The sequence below is a fragment of the Phodopus roborovskii genome, unplaced genomic scaffold, assembly GCF_943737965.1.
Source record: "Phodopus roborovskii unplaced genomic scaffold, PHOROB, whole genome shotgun sequence".
NCBI lineage: Eukaryota > Metazoa > Chordata > Mammalia > Rodentia > Cricetidae > Phodopus > Phodopus roborovskii.
This window is the reverse complement of record NW_026126407.1, coordinates 13,413,216-13,434,305: the sequence shown is the minus strand read 5'-3', so window position 1 is coordinate 13,434,305 and position 21,090 is coordinate 13,413,216. Positions and strand designations below refer to the sequence as shown.

At 46.1% G+C, this 21,090-nt stretch overlaps 2 protein-coding genes across 3 annotated transcripts in view; both read right to left on the bottom strand.

Moving 5' to 3' along the window:
- Usp43 (ubiquitin specific peptidase 43) overlaps positions 1-14,264 on the bottom strand; it is a 57,222-nt gene extending 42,958 nt beyond the window's left edge. The window contains exons 1-2 of one of the 2 annotated variants that reach the window (XM_051180351.1): positions 13,646-14,264; positions 6,276-6,407 (exon numbers count right to left, since the gene is read on the bottom strand). In XM_051180351.1, coding sequence (XP_051036308.1) covers positions 6,276-6,407; positions 13,646-14,155 — 642 coding nt within the window. In that variant the 5' untranslated portion in view covers positions 14,156-14,264. The remainder of the gene's footprint in view (positions 1-6,275; positions 6,408-13,645) is intronic. The other variant, XM_051180350.1, reaches the window with a different exon arrangement.
- A 2,667-nt stretch (positions 14,265-16,931) lies between these two features.
- The window catches only part of Cfap52 (cilia and flagella associated protein 52), a 33,884-nt gene continuing 29,725 nt past the window's right edge, over positions 16,932-21,090 (bottom strand). The window contains exons 12-14 of the mRNA XM_051180348.1: positions 19,265-19,367; positions 18,291-18,402; positions 16,932-17,311 (exon numbers count right to left, since the gene is read on the bottom strand). Coding sequence (XP_051036305.1) covers positions 17,136-17,311; positions 18,291-18,402; positions 19,265-19,367 — 391 coding nt within the window. The 3' untranslated portion in view covers positions 16,932-17,135. The remainder of the gene's footprint in view (positions 17,312-18,290; positions 18,403-19,264; positions 19,368-21,090) is intronic.

The following is a 21,090-nucleotide window of genomic DNA, read 5'->3' as shown; positions in this document are numbered from 1 at the left end:
TGCCCAGGATTTACCCTTCTTGAGACCTTGAGTCCAGAACCTGGGTGGGAATTTGTGGAATGTTGTTCTCTGAGTGAGCACAGCTGTGATTACCCACGTGAGACGCTCCACACCCCCAGCTTGTTGATGCTCCCTTATGAGCTAGGAAGTGTCATTAGACCCTCACAGAGATCCTAACTGTTCTTCCTAAGCACTGTCAGCTGTCTGTAATCCCAACCCTGCTGTGAGTAGTCTCAGGCGGTTCTAGAGTATAGAGGAGCTGGAAGGTTGGCTGAAAATGGGGATTCTATGTGTGTAGCTTCAGGAGGTCACCACCCACACTGGGATGGGACCTTTTGATGATACAGCTGTTTCGAGGGCACACACACATCTCCAAGCCCCTCGCCTTCACCAGGCTAGACTTGGAAGGAATGATTAATTTTGTCCATCACTGCCCTATCTAGGATAAAGAGATACTTGCTTATGTCTCCCCAGAAAAAGCTTAATTCCCTACCAAAAGACAGATCTATGACCCAAACTGCACTGAGATATCCCTGCCAGGACGTGAGCAGATTGACTGAAGCTGAAAACACTGTTTCTAGCTGCCATGACTAGACAAGAAAGTTCCTGCCATTGAGGCACCTCGTTAGCCCAGTGCTGTCTAGACAAGTTTTCCATTTAATCCTGTGTGCTTCTCCCTAGCTGACCATCTACATTCCTCTCCTAGAGAGGCTCAAATTGCTTGCAACCAGAAACTTACAATGACATGGGGTGAGGGGGAAGGGTTCTATATAGAGATGACAAGCTGAGACACTGGGCATGACCGTAGATGCGGTCACCACGGGCTAGAATATGGAATGAAAATGTTGAGCAAGACAGGAGGAGAGGCAGTAGGAAGTCATTCACAAAACATGGACTTTGAGGTCAGAGGAATGGGAATCTGGTCTGCTAGGCAAGCAAACCCTGATACCACGCTAAGCTGCAGTGTATGCTTAAGCAGCATCCCCCAGCATGCAACTGTGGGGCAAATCGAGAGATGCGGTACACACCAGCCTCGGAGGCTCACACCTGTAATCCCATCACAGGGGAGGCTCAAACTGGAAGATAACTGGTTGGAAGGCACCTTGCACTATATTTTGAAGTTTGAAGCCAGCCTTGGCTACAGTGTGGGTTTGAGGCTGCATAAACTACTACAAAGGGAGACCCTGTCTCAGAAAGTAAGTGGGGTTGTAGGTGGGGAAGAGGGAGGACTCTTGCCTGGAATACAGTAAGTTCTTCACATACGTGGGCTGCTGTTTCTCTCCCTACACTCATTCCCATCTTTATTCCACAAAAGTTGCATTTTGTGGAAAACTATCAAAAAGATTGTTTATGTGTCGGTGTTTAGAGAACAGTGACAACACAGCGTCTGCAGGATGGAAGTATTTGAGAATTGTTAAAGTAATGGAAAAGAGAGTAGCCCTTCTGTCTTCTGTTCTGGCTACAAATGAATCTCGTCCGTCGTATGGCTTCCCTACGTCCTCAGGACAGAAATAACTTCAAAAGGGAAAAGCACTCACAGTTACAGAGGGCAGGAGCTTTCTTTGTTGAAAGGGAAAGTGAATTTTCCTGCTAGGTAACCACAAGGCTCTCTGCCCGATGCCTCCAAGACACATGGGCCAGCCTCAAGGCAGCCCACCTTCCAGAAGCAACTTCAGCAGGACAGAGAAAGTGACACTACCGGTGTCACCAGGTCAGAGAGAAGCTGAGGAAGCCCCTTGCTCTGGTCAGCAGCCTCCTCCAGACCTTGCCCAGGGATACCCTGCTCCTATCACACCTGTTCCAGAGAGGGACAGAAAGCAGATGTGGTGAGGAAGGGGAGTGAATAGGGAGAGGAATGTGCAATCAGACTGAGTAGTTGGCAGGCCCAATCAAGGAGGATTTGGTTCTAGCACTGTAGGAAGGCAGCAGAGCAAAGCAAGCAGGAGATGACATCACCTCTTCCCTTTCTGAAGAGATCTGGCTTCAGTGTGGAGAATGCCACCGAGGGCCATACTAGAAGCTGGGGTCTGAGAGTGTCATCGCTTGAGGGCTAAACACCTGCCTAGCAAGTACAAGGCTCTGAGGTCCATCCCCAGCCCAAAAGAAAGAGAGGAGGAAGAGAACGGAGGAAGGGAGGAAGGGAGGAAGGGAGGAAGTTATTGAAAGGAACTTAGTTGGCCACTTTTCCTGTATCAATTGAAGTTATGGAGAATGACTGGCAGGCCTTCATGACTTAAATACATTCAAATATCTCAAATAACAGTTTGGGGATGGCACATATTCACAGGGAACAAAGATTTCAGAGCAAAGCTTCTCAACTAGACGGTGATCTGGGTCCTCATTCAGGGGACATTTGGCAATGTTTGCACACATATTTAGCACAAGTCAGTGCGGACCCTGGCACCTGGCCAGAAAGGCAGTGCTAATGCTATGACACACACAAGTCAGCCCAGCACAGGAAAAATTACCCAGTCCCAGATGCCAAAAGTGCTCAGGTTCAGAAATTCTGGTATAACGTGGCATTTCCTTATTTGTGTACAGGCTCTCTCATTTACTAGGTATGTGACTTAGACACACAGAATTTACCCTCTCTGTGTCCTGAAGCCAAATGATTTTCCTGCTATCAAAGGAACAGAGAGGAAGAGTGAAAGGCAATTTGGAAGGCTGCTGCTGAAGTCTGGGTCTGGAACGTCCCTCAAAGGCCCATTCCTTAAGGCATGATCGCCAGCTTTCATTAGGGACTGGTAGAGCCTTTAAGGGGCAGGGCCTAGCGGGAAGTCTTAGGTCACCCTAGGCATGCCCAGGAAGGGAACGGTAGGAATCCAGCCCCTTCTCAGCCACCATGGGATAAGCAGCTCGTTCCTCCATGTACTCCCACCCTGAAGTGCTCCTTCATCACTGCCCAAATGCCATGGGTCCACCTGACTGACCAGACTGAAAACTTCCAAAGCCAATGTAAAAGTCTCCCCTCCATAAGCTGGTTACCACAGCTATTCTGTTACAGCAACAGGAGACTAACATGGCTATCTGTCCCACCTACTTTCCAGGTAGGAGAAAAGAGAGGAGGCCAGCATGAGTCCTTGTTATACAACAACAGGGAATGGAGACATCTGTCCACACCTCTCCTCTGGATAACTGAGACACACAGAAGCTTCCAAGAAAGGAGGTTCAGCACACTGGATTTGAGATGGATAGAAGGATCCAGACTTGATCCTATTTCCACCAAGTAGAAGATGATGACCACCCAAGGGCATGATGGTACACACCCATAATCCCAGCACATAAGAGGCAGAAGCAAGAAGATCAAGAGTTCAAGATCAGCCTTAGCTACATAGTGAGTTCAAGTTCAGTCCAAGCTGCATGAGACTCTATCAAAGAGTGAGTGACCCTGGGAAACAGCTAACCTATGTTTCCACTAACTACAGAATATGAGTTATCATTACAAATATTAAAATAAGACAACAATTTAATGAGTTTACTGAGTGTCTACTATAGACCAGGTAATAAAATAAGCAGTGAAAATCTTCAAATTAGATATACAACATAGAATATTTAGTAAATGGTATCGTGTGTGTGTGTGTGCGCGTGTGTGTGTGTGTGTGTGTGTGTGTGTGTGTGTGCGTGTGTTGTACACATTTCCCATTTCAAAATGTGTTCTTTTGAATTTATGGAAGGCTTAGAAGTAGGCAACATGTATCTGCCCAGTGGTGTATTCTTAGGGCCAGCAATTAATTCTGATTCTGTAAAAGTCTTCCTTAGCCCATGTTTTCCCTACAGGCATGTGACTCTGGGGAGTCCAATCAGACTGTCCCATCCTTCTGACCATAAGCCCAGAAATGAGCATGCCAACTATGCTAGGACAATCAGTGTTTGCTCTGGCATGCCAGGCTCTGTGGACTCTATGAGCAAGGAAGAAGGACCTCTTGCTACCATGTGGGCAGAGGCAGAAAGAGAAAAGAGAGACAGAGCCAGAGACACAATGACATCACCAGGGATCTTGGATGCAGCCCCACCCAAAGCTGCTTCAACCAGAACTGCAGGTTATAAAAAAACAACAAATACCCTTTCCTTAAACCAGATGAAGTTAAATTTCTATCACATAAAAACAAAAAGGTCTGAATATGATCCACAGGAAAAAAAATGACTATAAATAAAAGGAAAAAATTACCCATTCCCCTCCCAACCCAGAAACAGCATCATGTTGGTGTGTGGTTTCCTGAGGTTTTTGTTTTATTTTGAGACAGGGTCTCACTGTGTAGCTCTGGTCAGCCTGAAACAAGATATGTGGACCAAGCTAAGCTTCAATTCACAAAGACCCACCTGCCTTTGCCTCCTAAGTGCTGGGATTAAAGACATGCATCACCATACCTGGCTTCTACCTGGAGCTTTGTTAGAGCGACCACTGGTTTTGTTTTACTGGTGTCTTCCAGTCATCGGAGTAATTGCTTTAAAAAAAGAAAAATGGGCTTTCAAGCCAGAGTCTCTTGGTAGAATCCTACTTAATCTCCTCCCCTTTATTTATGATTAAGTTTACTTATGCCTCTGTGTTTGTCTGTTTGTGTGTATATATGTGTAGGTGCTCAGAGGTCAGAAGAAGGAGGCAGATTCCTTGGAGTGGGATTTATAGGCATTTGTGAGTTGCTTGCTGTGGGTACAAGGAATCAAACTGTTGTCTATTGGTAGAGCAGTACGGACTCTTGACCACTGAAACATCCCCTTGGTCTCTAGACCAACCCTTCTTTAACTGTCTGCACTGGGATTATGAGCGTGCATCATCAAGTCTGGCTTCCTAGGGGGTTTGTTGTTAGTGGATTCATGAGAAGGATGGGAAATCAGGTGTCTAGATAGAAAACCAAATAAAAGGGCTAAGAATGTAGCTCCAGTGGTAGAACACTTGTCCATCAGGCCTGAGGCTGAGGTTCAATTCTCAGTACTGTGAGGCGGTGGAGAGGGCAAGCAAAAGAAGAAGAAGAAGAAGAAGAAGAAGAAGAAGAAGAAGAAGAAGAAGAAGAAGAAGAAGAAGAAGAAGAAGAAGAAGAAGAAGCAGCAGCTGATGAAGCAGCTGATGAAGCAGTTCTGGGAGCTAGGCTTGAATTGTCTGTGAAATTCACCAAAAGTGTGTTACTGGCTAATTACCAAGGGGCACAAGATACCTACTACTTAAGCTACTTAAGGCTATAACTTGGTTCACCCATAATGTAAGTTCATTCACTTTTCCTTGAGCAATAGAGACCATCATAAAGCACGAGCCACTATTGGCCTTGCTTTAGGAAAGCTCATAAAGAACACAGTTGACGTGCCAGTTAACTGTGACTATTACAAAGTATTACAGTGTGGCTGGGTGTGGTGGCACACAACTGTCATTCCAGCACTTAGAGAAGCAGAGGCGGGGGGGGGGGGGGGTTAAAACCAGCTTGGACTACACGACCAAGCTGCAACCCCCGGCACTACAGAGACTGAGTGAGCTGGGAGGATACCCCAAGTTCAAGCCTGAGCTGCATAGCAAATCTCCACCTAAGCAAAGCAAAAGCCAGCAACAACAGAAACAAGCCCACAGTGTTATAATGCTTTCTTTGTCCCAAAGGTCTGGTGTTACATCAAAATCAGAAATTACCCACCCATGTCTTAAGAAAAACTGAAATCATTGCTCTGTGAGATACATTAATGGAGAAAACAATAGTAGAGTTGACTGAATTGGAATTGTCTAAAAATAACAAAGAATGACTCCCGTGGCTCCAGATGTCCAGCCAAATGCATAGAACAGGCAGGAAAAGAAATTTAAGGAAAATATTTTGGGGGGGTGGGGAGATGGCTTGATTAGGAAAATGCCTGTCACACAAGAACAAGGAAGTGAATTCCAGCCCCCAAGTGAGAGCCAGAGGGTCCCTGGGACTTGTTGCCCGAACAGTTTAGCCAAATTGGCAAACCACTGGTTTAGTGAGAGATCCTGTCCCAAAAAAGTCTGGTAGAGCATGATCCAAGAAGACAACTGGTATCAGCCTCTGACATTCACCTTTACACCTGCACACACTCATACAAAGAAAAATGTTCTCCAAATTAGGAGGCATAATGAGGTCCTACTCACAATTACCAGTGGGATTAAGGAAGACAAGAAATACTGCAATAAGTGGGAATGCCTGCCCCAAACCAGCAAGAGCTAAAGAGAGCAAGTCTGGGAGGTGATACCGTGACCGGAACACACTGGAATCTAAGGAGTTGACTAAATACCCACAGAGAGGGGAAACAACACACATGCAGTTTAGAGAGTGGCTAACCTGTTCAGACACCGGTCCATGAGCTGAGCCCTCCAAGTCCTCATGGACACGGTCCAGCAGCCAGAGCAGGAACTCCAGGGCATCGTGCTGGGAATTGCCTTGGAACTGGGAGCCATACTTGGAGACAGCATTCTGAAAGGAAACAAAGACAGAAGTCACCTTGGGCCTTGACACAAAACAATGAAGGTCCGTAAGCACTAAGTTCTCAAGTGGTCATCATTCAGCCTTGACCTGAAATAACAACATGGAAACGTCATAGGTGGGAACAATCTTTCCCCCACACTCAGCTAGTACATGGGTCCTCTGAATAGAAGGCAGCTCCGCACCTTGAAGATTCATGAGGCTCTCTACAAAACTCTCTCTCTCTCTCTCTCTCTCTCTCTCTCTCTGTGTGTGTGTGTGTGTGTGTGTGTGTGTGTGTCCATATCCATGTATGTGTCGGTGTGTGTGTAGATCTAAGGTCTTGCACTCACTCGTCAAGCGCTTTACTAAGCCATCTATCTCTCCAGTGCATTTGTTAAATACTTTCATAATGGTGACCATCTGTCTTCCCTGAAGTTCTTGTCCTCTGATCACTGGGATCCCATGCACTACTGGCCTTTTCTCCATCGTTCTACTTCCACACTCTCTCTCCAGTCACCAACAGGAAAATACCCTTCTTACTCTACTCTCCTTGGCTGATTGCATTAATTCTCAAGGCCTCTACTCTCTTTGCTAATGACAGAAAAATCAACTTCCTAAAATACAATTAGTGTAGCTTCCTCATAAAAACGCTGGCTGTGGGGCTTCACTTGATCACATTAGTTGGAGTCATCCCAAGTTTCCCTGAAGCTGACCCACCTACCCAGGGAGGGCTGCCTGACTTAGCAAACAAAATAGAAAGCATATGGACTGGCAGTGTAGGTCAGTGGTAGCAAGCTTTCCTAGAATACACAAAGCCCTGGGTTCAATCCCCACAATTGCTGAAGGAGGAGGAGGAAGAAAAGGAAGAAGACACTATACTAATGTGTTACTCGTTGATTATCTGTAAATACTACTAACATGGTAGCCCCACCCTACCCTTAAGCCACCCACAAATCTGTCTCAAACTACCAACCTTTCTTTCTGCTCTGCAGCCGACCCCTCAATCTCTAAAACCAGTCCTTTCTCTTAGTATTGGTCCATCTCTCAGATCTCTCAGATCCTTTGCACCCCCCCCAAATGTCTCCGCTGCCCCACTACAACAAAGTAGGGCAGATATTCTTATCTAGGTGAGCAGAAACAGATCTCAACAGTGGGGGTTGCTCTGCTCACATCTAATTAGGGATCACACCCCTTTCCCATTAGGCTCTGGGTTCATATTAGACCAGAACAAGCTTCCTGCCGGCCAGCTAATGTAGCAAATCCTTCCTCATCCTACTGCTCAGCACAAAGTAGCCCAAAGTCCTTCACTGCTCGTGTCCCAAACTCACATCTTTCTCTAGTCTCTCTCCTCTCCTCCTCCCTCACCACCACCAAGATCTCCCATAGCCCTGTAGCACAGACCTCAAACTCACTACATAGCTGAGGATGACCTTGAACTACTGATCCTCCTGTCTCCACCTCCCCAGCACTGAGATTACAGACATGTGCCTCATGTCCACCTCCTCCCTGTTTCTTTCTTTTCTTCTTTCTTTCTTTCTTTTTTGGAAATAGCTCTGTAGGCCAGGCTGGCCTTGAACTCACAGAGATCCGCCTGCCTCTGCCTCCTGAGTGTTGGGATCAAAGGCGTGTGCGCCGCCACTATTGCCCAGCCTCCTCCCTGTTTTAAAGCCCTGGGTAACAAGCCACTTTGGTGCCCCAAATATACTTTCTGGCTTCTACAGTCTGCACTTTTGCCTAGCCTCCTTATGAGTTCTGTCCTCTTCAGTCCACTGTGAATTCTCTTCCTGTTAGCCTAACTACATCACAATCAAAACCTCACAAAGAATTTGACAACTTCACGATGGGATCTTAACAACAAAACCGTGTAAGGTTGGGGACCTGGCTCAGTGGGTAAATGCACTTGCCGCCAATTGTGACAACCTGAGCTCAATCCCCATGGCCCATGGTGGACGAAAAGGACCTTCAAGTTGTCTTTTAACCCCCATACACGTTCTGTGGCAGGCTGGCAATCACATGCATGTGTGTGCATGCCCAGCCCCCGACACACACAGACATACAAATAATGATAAATAAAAATAAAATGTAAAAAATTAAAGTCTTTCTGCATATGCACAGTAGTTCCACTTTGGAGAATGTAACTTGGAGAGAAGTAAAAGACACAAACAAGGATGCTTCCATGGACCAAAATTATCTCAGAGAAAGCTAATTGTGGAGCCCTGCACCTGTACCGAGTACCCTGAAAGGCTAAGGCAGGAAGATATTAAATTCCAGGCTAGCCTAGGCTATACAGCAAGAACTTTTTCCTCAAGAAACCAAGGGCTCAGGGGTATTGCTCAATGTGGAGAGTTTGCCTAGCCTTTGAAAGGCCCAGGGTTGGGTCCCCAGTACCACAAGACTGCGCGGGAGCTAACATACACAAAAGATGAACATGACATTCGGTGTGTCTATCCTGCAACACAGCACAGCTTGGCCCTCTATGTGCATGGGAGTATAAGTGTGTGTTCCAGTATGTGTGTGTAAGAGCGTGAGTGTGTTAGTATGTGTTCAAATGCATGTGTGAAAGCATGTGTAAGAGTGCATGTGTGTATGAGAGTATGAGTGTGTTAGTATGTGTTCAAATGTATGTGTGAGAGTGTTAGTGTGAGAGTGTGTATGAGCATGAATGCATGTATTAGTGTGTTCAAATGTGTGTGAGTGTGTGTGAGAGAGTGTGAGTGTGGTGATGTGGTGATGTGTGTTCAAATGTATGTGTGTGAGAGTATATGAGAAAGTACATGTGTGTATAAGAATGTGAGTGTATATGTCTTTGAGTGTGTGTGAGAGGGAGTATGTGTGTGTTCTCTCCCAAACAGAGGTGATTTTCAACATTTCTTCTAGTTATTTAATAGTTCTAGCCAGATTTTTTCTGCCCAATGGTTTTTTACTGTTTCCATTCCTTCTCTTACTGTTTTGAGTATAACTTTCAAAACAAAAGTTAAGAAACTGGGGATGTAGCTCAGTATTAAAATACTTCCCTATTGTGTGAGAGGCCCTGAATTCAATGCTTAGTACCACGGGAGTAACTGACAAATGAATCTTTGTTTCAAGAGGCACCTCTACAGGAACATCAGAAGTTCAAGGTCATCCTTGTCTACTTAGTGAGCTAGATGTCAGCCTAGGATATTTGAGACCTCTCTCCTACAAATCAATAAAAAACAGAAAACTTAAAAAGTTAAAATAAATAAAAGAAAATGCCTCTAGTACATCGTTGTACATCTAAATTTGATTTAAAGCACATAAGCTAAGAGAAATTCCAGATGGCTGAAACCCTTATTATAACCATAGAAAAACTAGAAGGCCATAAAATAGAATACATATCAAAAAGTATGATATAGCTGTGTGTGGTGGTACATGCCTGTAATCCCAGCAGGCAGGAGACTGAGACAGGAGAACCCTGAGTTCAAGACAAGCCAGGGCTGCACAGTGAGACTTTGGGGGTGGGGGGAGACATAGCATAAGCAAATCTAAAGCTTGCAGCACTGGAGTAGGAGAAAAAGTAACAATTTGAATAAAATATTTGTAAGGAACACAGGGGAGCAAATAGAATATCAAGAACAAAGCCGAATGGGATACACAAACCGTGGAAGAGACAGTTCCAAGAATAGACTAGACAAGAAACACAGGAAGTACTTCCACCTCACTCCTAATCAAAGAAGAGAAGTAAAAGCAAGCCGGTTTCTCCATCAAATAAGCTGAGAGATCCATTACAAAGTCTGGCCGCCATACCAGTAATGAGGTCCTAGAGACTTGGGACTGTAAAGAAAACTGATCTTATGTGTTCTCACCTCTAAAAGGAGTTAAGCATACAATGTTGGTGATTATGTAACTATTCTGAGTTAACTATCTCACTCTGTAGGCATACCTCAAAGTGTCATGCTATGCACTATGAACACAAAGAGTTTTTCTTGTCACTTGGAAGCCTCATAAAACTGGGGCGAGTTGGTTCAAGGGACAAGAAAACCCAATCTCCTCTTGGAGATTTCTTGAATGTGTATCTGTGACCTGGCATTATTGTTTGGAAGGAAATAATCAATAAAAAAGAAAGAAAAGAAAGGTACCAGGTCTGGTGGCACATACCTTTAATCCCAGAACTTAAGAGGAAGAGGCAGACTGTTTCTATGAGTTCTAGGCCAACCAAGGCTACATAGTGAGGTCAGGTCTCAAAAACTAAAGATAAATGGAAGGAGGAAAGAAGGAAGGAAGGAAGGAAGGAAGGAAGGAAGGAAGGAAGGAAGGAAGGGTGGGAGAGGGGGAAGGGGTGGGAGGAGGGGGAGGAGAAGGGAGGGAGGACATTTAAGATGAGATGATGATTACCCAGGTACCTGCACTTGCTAAAACAGAGCTCCACTTGCCTCTGCCTCCCAAGTGCTAGGCTTAAAGGCATGTGCCGCCACAGCACAGCCAGAACTAGAATTTCTAATTATTCACAACACACCAGTACATTTACAATGGTTTATAATATAACGGTTCGGGAAGTTACAAATTTTTCCTATACTTTCTAATTTTTAGCAATATACATACTTAGCTATATCATTAGAAAACAATTATAGATTAGAGGATTTTAAAACGTGTACTTAATCTATTTTCTGTGAAAACAAAACTTGGCCCTGCTACATGTGGGAAAATGGTGGCTCTGGGTTCAAAAAGGGAGAGCGTGGTAAACTCGTTCTGTTTGTGGGGGAGGGGTCAGGCCCACAGGCTCCACCCTCCCTGGGCCTGAAGCTAGCTAACCACCTAAAAAGACCTTAAGAAGACCAAATCTCTAATTCTCCACTCTCCTCCCCAGCTACGCAAACCTTCACTGATGGCTTTGTCAAATGGATTCTGGGCCTTAGATCCACTCCTGCTCTACGCCTCTCCCTGGCTGTCGTCTTCCTTCTCAGGCCTGGAGTCACTATATCCCATCTTCCACATCCTTAGTTGACACTTCATCTTTCTTAACCCAACTCAGTACATAAGGACCTCAACAGGGAAGGCTGAACTGCTCCCTCCAACAGTTATGATATCCTCTTGCCAGAACTTTCAGAGCACCTTGCATTTTTCTGTTCCATCTTGTCACCAGTTCTAATTGAGGGCCTCATGACCACTGTGTTGACATCCATTTCTCCTCGAGACAGTAAACTCCTGCAGAGAAGGCCCCGATCTGGACTCAGACTTGGACCCTCAGTTCCAGAATCTGGGTTTGCACATGCCACTCATCACACAGTCTGTGCTCCCAATAGGAATGTCTCCACATTCAATAAACATGTGTTGACTAGGTGAAAGTTTCAATAACCATAAGTGCCCACCTAGATTTCCGTCCCTAATACTAAAAAGCCAGGATTCTAAAGTAAACTGTACCCTCCAAGTCTAGTCACCTGGAAGTCCCAAGGAAACCCCCAGACTACATCCTCCTCATTAACAACTTGGTTATCTTTCAGTTTCCAAGGCACTGGGAGCTCCCAGGGCCTGGGGATTCAGACAGCAGAGGAAAGGAAATCCTGGTGAGTCACTGGCACTGATTACAGAATTTGGGAGTTTCTTCCAAGCCACTTGCCATTCTCACTGCTACAGTAATGGGGTGGGAATACATCTGGTAAACGAAAGCTTACTCTAAGATCACCTCCCTTCCTCCTCTAGGTCCCTCTTCAGGAAGGAAGTGTAATTCTAAAACAAACATTTCCCAGGAACCAGGCATGTCGTCAGATAGCTCACTTAATGAAAGGACTACCTTATAATGAAGTTATGGTCACATAGTTGGAAGATTAATCTGCATAAAACTTATGTCACTGCAAAGACCTCACTCTTTCTGTATGCGTGCCCACCAGCGCATTCATGAGCATATATGAGCACCAAGCAAGTGTGTTCCCCAGTCACTCACCACCTTTTTACAGACAGGATCTATCATTGAATTAGAAGCTCTCAAATCGGCTAGACTGTCTAGCCAGCAAACCCTAGAGAACCACCTATAGGCCCACAGTGAAATCACAGGCCTGCACTGGGGCACCTGGCCTTTTTTCCTTTTTACCTGGGTTCCAGAGCCAGAACTCACATCCCCAAGGCTTGCAAGACCAAGTGCTTTGTCAAGCGCTGAGTCACTGCCCACAACACCTTGCTCTTGACTACTATACTACACTACCTGTCATATTTGAAAAGCAAATGTGACTCAAAAATTACACCAGTGACATCCTGTGACTGCTACAACACAGTGCTTCTTCAGGAATGGAGGTGGAGAGGAAGGCAGTGGCTAGCATCCTTGCCGGTAACACAACAAAGACAGCTTTCTCAGGCTGAAACTCAAGATGTTTGTGGAATGAACACTGACAGTCATGTACACCCTCGCCCTCAGTAACAATCACTAGTCCTTGGGGCGCTTCAGCAATCTGTCCGGAGCTGTGGCTTTGCAGCAGGAAGCAAGCCCTGAGCATCAATTATCAGGAACACTTTCATCGGATTGGGACCCCACACTGGTACTTTAACCCATTCTCATGACCGCAGCGTCCCCAGCAAGGGGACTGTAATCTTGCAGATAACAAACGCTATCTCCTGCTCTCATACTGTCAAGATTTAATATGAATTAAAGAACATTATCTCTAAATTAGCAATCTCGATGACTCCCTTCCCCTATTTGTCACAGTACCTGACCCACTAGTTCTTGGCAGCTATGGGGTTTAAATAATCTAAAACTGTGTCCAAAGGTCGTACATGATCTGAAGACCCTCGCCTGACTTCAAAACACATCACCTTCAGGCCTATGCCCTTTCTACTTACTGATCACTCTGTCTGGCAAGATCACTAGATCTTGACCTGGCTGCGTCCTTCTCAACATTCTGTTCTCCATGTCTGTACCACTTCCTTTCCCAATCCTTGGCCCTCAAGGACCGACTTCCCAATCTGCATCCTTCCAGATCAGAAGCTCTAACTCACCCTTGTCGTGTATACCCGTATTCCACCAACTGCTTGTTAAACACTAAACTGCTGGGTACACGTACGTGCGGCTGCCAGCTCTCTCCACCCAGCTCAAAATACCAGGGAGAAACTAATTCCAAAAGAAAGCATTTGCAAGTGACAATGCAACACGTCACCTCAAAACAAAGGCGATAACCCGTGGCTGGACTAAGTGGTTTCTACAGAGAAACCCCGATAACCCGGCTCTGGTGGTTCACAGGCTTTTCAGGAACCGAAACCAGAAGGGTCGGAGGAGGCTGCAGACGACGGGCGCTGCCTACCTTGAACTCTGCAGAAAGTTGGGGCGTGTATTCGCGCGTCCAGAGCGCGCGCACCAGCGCCGCCAGCTGCTCGGTGACCTCGGCGCGGCCGGGCGCCGCCCGGTAGAGCCCCAGCGCTAGGAACTCGGCCAGCAGGTCGGTGTTGCTGAGACACTGCACCACTGCATTCATGAAACAGGTGTTGCCGTGGTTCTTCAAGCCCTGAGCGCCGGGCGGGCGTGACCCGTCGCCGGCAGACAGTTGGGGCTGGGGTCTCAGAGGACGATCCGGCCCTGGGCTCCCCGGAGCGGCTGGTGCTGGGCCCGGGGCGCAGGCGAAGCCCCCGTCTCCATCGCCATCGTAGGGACCTGGCTGGGCAGGGGGCCGGGGCCCGGGTGGCGAGTCCCCTGAGCAGGATCGGCTGCCCAGAGCTAGCAGGAAGCGGCTGAGAAGGCGGCGCAGGGAACGGCGGCGGCGGGGCCGGGGCGCCGGCGGCCGCTCTTCCAGTGTGTCCCCCACGCCGGGATCCATGCTGGCCGAGCACGGTGGTCCGGGAGCACAGCCCCCGGGGTCCGAATCGGACCCGCAGCTCCTCGACCCTCACCGCTCCTTAGAGGCGTGGGGCACCGGCTACCTGAGAGCCAGGTGTGCGGGCACCGGGCGAGGGCGGAGCCAGGGGCGTGGCCGCCCCGCCCCGCCCCGCGCGGGAATCCGGCCCTGGGGCAGCGCCCGCCGCTGGGCTCCCGCCCCCTCAACCCCGGCTGGAAATGCTATCCCCCTGAGCCCGCCTAGTGGACTTCCCCTCCCTTCCTTCCCGCCTTGGAACGGGCCTTTCACCTCTGTTCGCCTTCTCCGCCCATCCCTAAACTGCGGAGAACACCCGGGGATGGAAAGCAAAGCAAAGCCCTGGCTCTGGCTGAGATTTCTGGTCATGGAAGTCAGGTGAAGACTACAAAAAAAGGGGGCCCGGTGTCCCGGGTGATTAAGGTGTGCTGAGAGGTGCGCGCTGGCAACTGTGCAGGTAGGGAGTCCAGGCTCAGGTGTGTGCGGTCAGGTGGCGCCACTTCCTTGCAGGCTTTGCCTGCACCGGTCACCCCAGGACCTAAACTGAGAGTAGTGGTGGGTTAGGTTAAGGGTTTGTTTGTTTTGTTCTGTTTTCTTATTGTTGTTATTACTATCACTTTTTTCACGCTAGGTTACAGTCATTTTCCAAAAAACTTGGGAGACTTGATTGTTCTAGTTCCCATTGCTGATGGGAGCTCGGAGAGGTTAAGGCTACAGAAGGAGAGAAACCGGAACTGGACTCCCGCTGGGTGCACTGCGAAGTTCAAGCCCTTTACTACCTCAGAATTTGCTCGCCAGAAGTTTTCCGGTTCTCAGGCGCGCCCCCTACTCGGTTGCTGTTTCACTCCTTCAAGCAAAATCCTGGTGGTATCGCTACCCAATCAGAATTAGTTTGGCCCTGCCCCGCCCTTTCTTTCCTGGGTAACCCTGGAGGCCTCTGTTCTTTTTATCCAGTAACTGTCAGGTTTATAATTAATCAGGCAAGGTCTTGCAAAATGAATTTCTCATCAGTTTCTAGCTCAAAAAGAGATCAGCCGCTTTCTGGAGTCAGTATTATGTCAGCACCCAGAAATGTGGCTTGCTGTTTAATAAGTGGTCATCATTTATTGAATATCCTTGATCTTTCACATAGGGTTGCAGCAGTTCCCTGGTGCCAACAAGCTGCAGAAGTTAAGGGTAAAGAATAAACTGTAGCGTAGTGCTCGAGACTTGAAGTGTAAAAGGCCACCATTTACCCTCCTGGAAAAAGATACCCACGTGGTCGATTAATTCTTAAGGTTCGTTTCATCCCCCTGCTGATGGTAAGTATTGAAGATGTGGTCTTGGCCGGCTCTGATGAGAATTTCGCTTTTGAGATTATTCCAAGATCCTCAGTAGCACACAGGGATTTTTTTTTTTTTTCGGGGGCGGAGGGGGTCGTTTGTTAACGGTTTAGGAGTTTTGTTGGCTTTGTTTGGCTTGGGGGTTGGTGAGACAGAGTCTATCTTGCTTGTACAGTCCAGGTTGGTCCTGAGCGCTCAGTCTCTCAACCTTAGCCTCCGAGTGCTCAATCCTGGGTGTGTGCCTCCACGCCTGGCTAACACAACTTAAGGAAGCATTGGTTTTTTTTGTTTTTTGTTTTTTTGTTTTTTTTAAATTTATTTTATATAACAAAGTCCATTTAAATGAAAACAAACATTTATAGACAATATTTGGGAATTTGGGCGTTGTTCTTTCCAAACTAGGAAGCATTGGTTTTTAACTCTGTCGGGGATGCAGCCGATGCATTCTTACTTACTTCAGCTCACTTAAGTCTCGAAATAAACATCTGAGCGGAAATTTATTCTCACATGGCAAAGTAGAAAACTGAAACTGAAATTGTTTTATGAGCTCGATGTAAAGGCTAATTTCGATAGTCAATTTGCTCACATTAAGAAGCCTCCTAGGAGGGTCTTTGGGATGATACGGAAGGTAAAGGTGCTTGCTACCAAGCCTGAGGACCTGAATTTGAGCTCTGTAAACCCATGATAGAAAAAAAGAAAGAACTGACCACCCAGCTTGTCTTCGATAAATAAGTAAATGTAATTTTTTAAAGATCACCTAGGAGATTGAAGGGTACCTCTGGGTGAGACTTTAAGGGTGGTCTTCGAGAGGTAATTAAGTTGGTAAATATGAGTGGTACCATCACATGGACCAGGAACCTGGAATGAATAGAAGGGGTGAGGAGAGAGTCCCCTGCACTGGCTTCTTCTTTCCTTCCTGCCCACAGTGATGTGCACACATAAACTTTACCTTGAGGTTCTGCTAAAGAGTCTGGGCCAAAGCCAGTATGGATCAAACTGTGTGAAACACTGAGCCAGAATAAATTATTCCTCTTTATGTTGTTTCTGTTGGGTATGTGGACAGGGCTATACAAAGTAACTAGGACACCTGCCCAAAGAGCTGGGTTCAAACCTAGTTCTGTCTGTGCCACTTTACCAGCGGGCTGATAATTTAAAAGGTTAAGTTTGAGCAAAGGAGCTAGCCCAGTGGAACAGCACTTACCTGGCTGTGTATGAGGGCCTAGTCCCATCCCCATGACCACACACATAGGTCAACTCACACCCTCTTATTATTGTAAGAAAATAGCATCCCTCTCGGGGGTAGATCAGGAGGAGATGCCCGTGGATTTGGAGACATAGAAATTATGGCCAGAAGATAGCAACTTCAATTTTATTAATTTATAATAAAAACTCAAAAAATTATATTCTGAACCAATTTTTTTTTCTATAACATAGTTTCAATACAATTTAAGATTGTAAAATGCATTGTATAAAGGAAGGGAGAAACTTCAAAATAAAGTATTTTGACTACAGAACAAAAATAGATGTGAGAAATCAAGACTGGTACTGGGGTTATCCACACTTGGTCTTGGGCGGGACTGTGTTCAGGACAGGATGGAGGCTGGCGGGGAGAGATCAAGAATGCTTCAGGAAGCAAATGGGTACTTCCATCTCAAGATGGCTCCATCTGCACTCACACTGATGATGTACTGGTTTCCTGGACTTACCCTGATGCCCATGATGTTGCCACTGTGTCCCACCCCAACGTGAGTCACTTCACCCTCATTATAATCCCAAACTTTGACCAGATGGTCATGTCCACCTGAAAGACAATTACATGACATGGCTGACATAGGATAGTGAAACAGCTCTGACCTCACGTAACTGCTTCATTTTTAACAACCCACCCCCACCCCGTGCCAACTGGAAGAAAGAAAAATCCATATTATGTAAAGCTTTTTCTTGATCTAAAATAATAATAATAATCTATGTATGTTGTAGTAAATTTAGAGTGGAAAGGAAAATACCACCCAAAATTAACCACTAAACACACCCTAATTTTTAGTCCTTCTACTCTTTTCTCCACAAATGTAGAGTGTATGCACACATCTGTGTGTGTGATTGGCGTCCCGCTGTGTGTAGTTTGCTATCCTTTTTTTTTTTTTTAAGTCAATGTGTTTATGGAACTTTGATTTATTTGAAGCACATGTTAACATCCTGAGGAATCAAAGAGCCTGGCAGGAAATTGTATTAGTGTCGTTCCAGTGGCCAATGCCCCCAGAAAACATTGACTGGTTCATCCATGGGAAGGAATCACATTCTTCAACAAAAACAAATAAAACCAAAGTTGTGGCTCACATTTAAGTAAAAGGGATGGTGGAGGAGCTGGGAATGGTGACCTACCTAATATCCTAGCATTCAGGAGTTGGGGCAAAAGGATCACAAATTCAAGGCCAGCAGGAGCTACATGTAATAAGGTTCTATCTCCAAACAAAAACAATAAAAACAACCAAAAAGGCAGAGGAAAGCAACTAGAAGGCTCGTTTCTACCCACAAAGCAAACCTCACAATGTAAAGCTTAGCTTTCCTCTTTGCCCTGGACAAATCTCTTCACTCCCTTTGAAGTGTGACTTTTGGACTTTTCCAGCCATTGTGGTAGGCTGTTCTGAGCTGAATGTTAACCAAGGTGTCCTTGAGACCCTCTACTGACTCTTCTAGTTGCCTCCCGCCTAAGAGTTCCTTGGCCTGCAAAATAAGAAGCCCTGGTGGTGTTTCTTATCTTATCTGGGACTGGGACTAACCTGTAACAAAATGTCCTCCTTCCTGAGTGATATCCATTCCATTGATTGACCCAGACAAGGAACCTTCCAACTCTCTGATTACTGACCCATCAAATACTTCCCAGTAAGCAATCTGCAATGCAGGAGAGAGGCAGGAGTCAGTGCAGTGGAGCCATACACACACACACACACACACTAGCAAAAAGATGCTTCCACTTTACATAGAAGGTAGCAAAAATACACTGTGGGAGGGGATCAGTCGGAATTATAAATAGGCCATGGCGAGGGGGTGGAGGAACCATTTTGTTATTTTTAGTATTGGTTTTGAAATTTGCATGCTATTTAAAGAGATGTTGAGATGCCATAAACCTGGATTGTGACAGAAAGAGATTTTTGATAAGGCGAAGCAGATTGAGCCTGCTGCAACATATTTTACAAAGAAGAGAAGACTGGGGGGATCTGCTTCTGCGCTCTGAGGAGGAGGGCCAAGCTGCAGTCCTGGTGGGAGAGGGAGCTCTTTCTTGGCAGGGTTTGGAGGATGGGGCTTTATGCCAGTCTGACTAGACCCTATCTCATCGTCACCTCATCTTTATCCACCACCAGACCCTTACTTACCTTTCTGGTCCAAAGCAACAACATGTTCCATAGGGTGTGATTTAAAGAAAATGAACACCTAACCTTGGTCCCTGCCTGGAAACGGGAAACCAGGTTGGAAAAGATGGGTGCTGAGAAGGGGAGACGTTCCTCTGACTGGTCTGCCAGTGAGGAGCCATGGTATCACTGATGGGAGTCAAAATGCAAACATGCTCTAGCCCCTATATAAAATGACGCACTATTTACCATAACCTATGCACATCCTGTATCCATATACATTAACACATTGTTCAATAAAGATGCAGTCTACCCATGGCCCCCACTTCAAGCATGTGCAGGCATTCACAGTTGATTGAATCTGCAGACCTGAAACTGGGCTGTGGAGGGCCATCTGTGCTTACCTTCCTGTCTGTGCCACTGGTGATGATCTGGAATTCCTCGGGGTGATAGCAAACACACTGGAATAGGGTGTTGGCCAGGATCATCTGATTCCTCCTGAGTCGCCTGAAAAGTAGATCCAAATGCTCTGAAACTCGACTTTCCCTCCCATATAAAATGTGTTTATTATTCGGTGTGCAGTTGGGCAAGCTTGGATGGGGCTGCTTTTTCATAAGTTTTCATGCTGCTCACACAGTACCTCTTTGTTGATGTTGTTGTTTTGGTCAAAAAAGACATCTGGGAAACTGGAGAGATGGTTCAGTTTCTAAGAGCATGTACTGCTCTTTGCAGAGGTCCTGAGTTCAGTTCCTAGAACTGGCATCAGGCTACTCACAACTGCCTATAAATCTAGCTCCAAGAAATCTGATGCCCTCTTTTGGCTTCACATGTGTACACACACACACACACACACACACACACACACCACATACTTTTTTTAAAATGCTTTTTATTATTATTTAAAAATAGACTGCTGGCTACTCTGCTCTGTTCTTATGCTTCCTCGCACCACATCTATCAGCAAGGATCAGAAGATCTGGGCAAACGGTGGTACCCTTTTCTAGAGACAGAGCATGAAACTAGAGAAATGGTCATTTCTAGACTGTTTTAATGGATATCACTGGGCCCACCACTAAGGTTCTGGGGTCAGGAGGTTGTGATGGAGGCCCAGAGATCAATCTGTGTTTGAAACCAGCTTTCCTTCCCACCAATGGGTATGTGCACATAAGCTTGAGAACCCTTACCTCAGACACCATAGATAAGCTTAGGATATTTCAGACTTTGGTGGATTCAGGAAAATGCATAGACTTCCTAGCTAAACATCCCTTAATCTGAAAAATGGAAATCTAAAATCTGACACTTTTGTCAGAACTAACATGGTGCAAAAACGAATGTGAAGGTTTGGAGTTTTAGAGGATTTGGGGGTCTTAAGTTTAGGGATGCTAAGCCTGTCCAAGAAGCATGGCTGTATTGCTTCTCCGGGCTGGTGTGCTGGCTGCTGTCTCACGGGCCCAGCTCCTGGCTGAAAATGCACCTGCTGCAGTTTCTTCTCATAATGGAGGTTTTCAAACAGTTTTTGAGCTGGGGAGTTTTAAAGATTTTTGGCACAAATTAAATACTCCAGTGGCACAAAAGGAAGTCATTAGATGTAGGCAGCCACAAGCCAGCCACTGAAATAAACACAGATACCCCATCTTGGTACACATTTTCCCAATGGGAAGGTAATGCATCTGTGGGTCTAGGCCTTGGACCAGTAGCACCACATGAAAATTTATTAGACACACAGAAACACATGTGCCATCTAAATCTATTCAATGAAAAGCTTTATACAGATCTAGGCATAGTGGCATAGGCCTTTAATCCCAGCATTTGGGAGGCAGAGGCAGGTGGATCTCTGTGAATTCAACGGAAGGAAGGAAGGAAGGAAGGAAGGAAGGAAGGAAGGAAGGAAATCTACATATAAACAAGAACTCCCAGTGGTGACTGGATATCTAAGTAGGGAGTCACCCATCTAGAAAACAGGCTTGCTTTGCTTTGAGGTTTTGTTTTGCTTTGCTTTGCCTGCATGCATGGGTGTGCATATGGGGCAGATTCTCACACCCTAGAGCTCACTGGTTTGGCTAGAGCAAGCCCATGGGATCCTCCGTCTCTACCTCCCAAATGCTGAGATTACAGGCATGCACCACCATGCCTGGCTTTTACATGGGCTCTGGGTCGTTGTGTTTACACTCCACCATCTAGACTGTAGCCACAGCCCTGCTTTTAGCTTTTTAGTGTATTACTTTAAAGT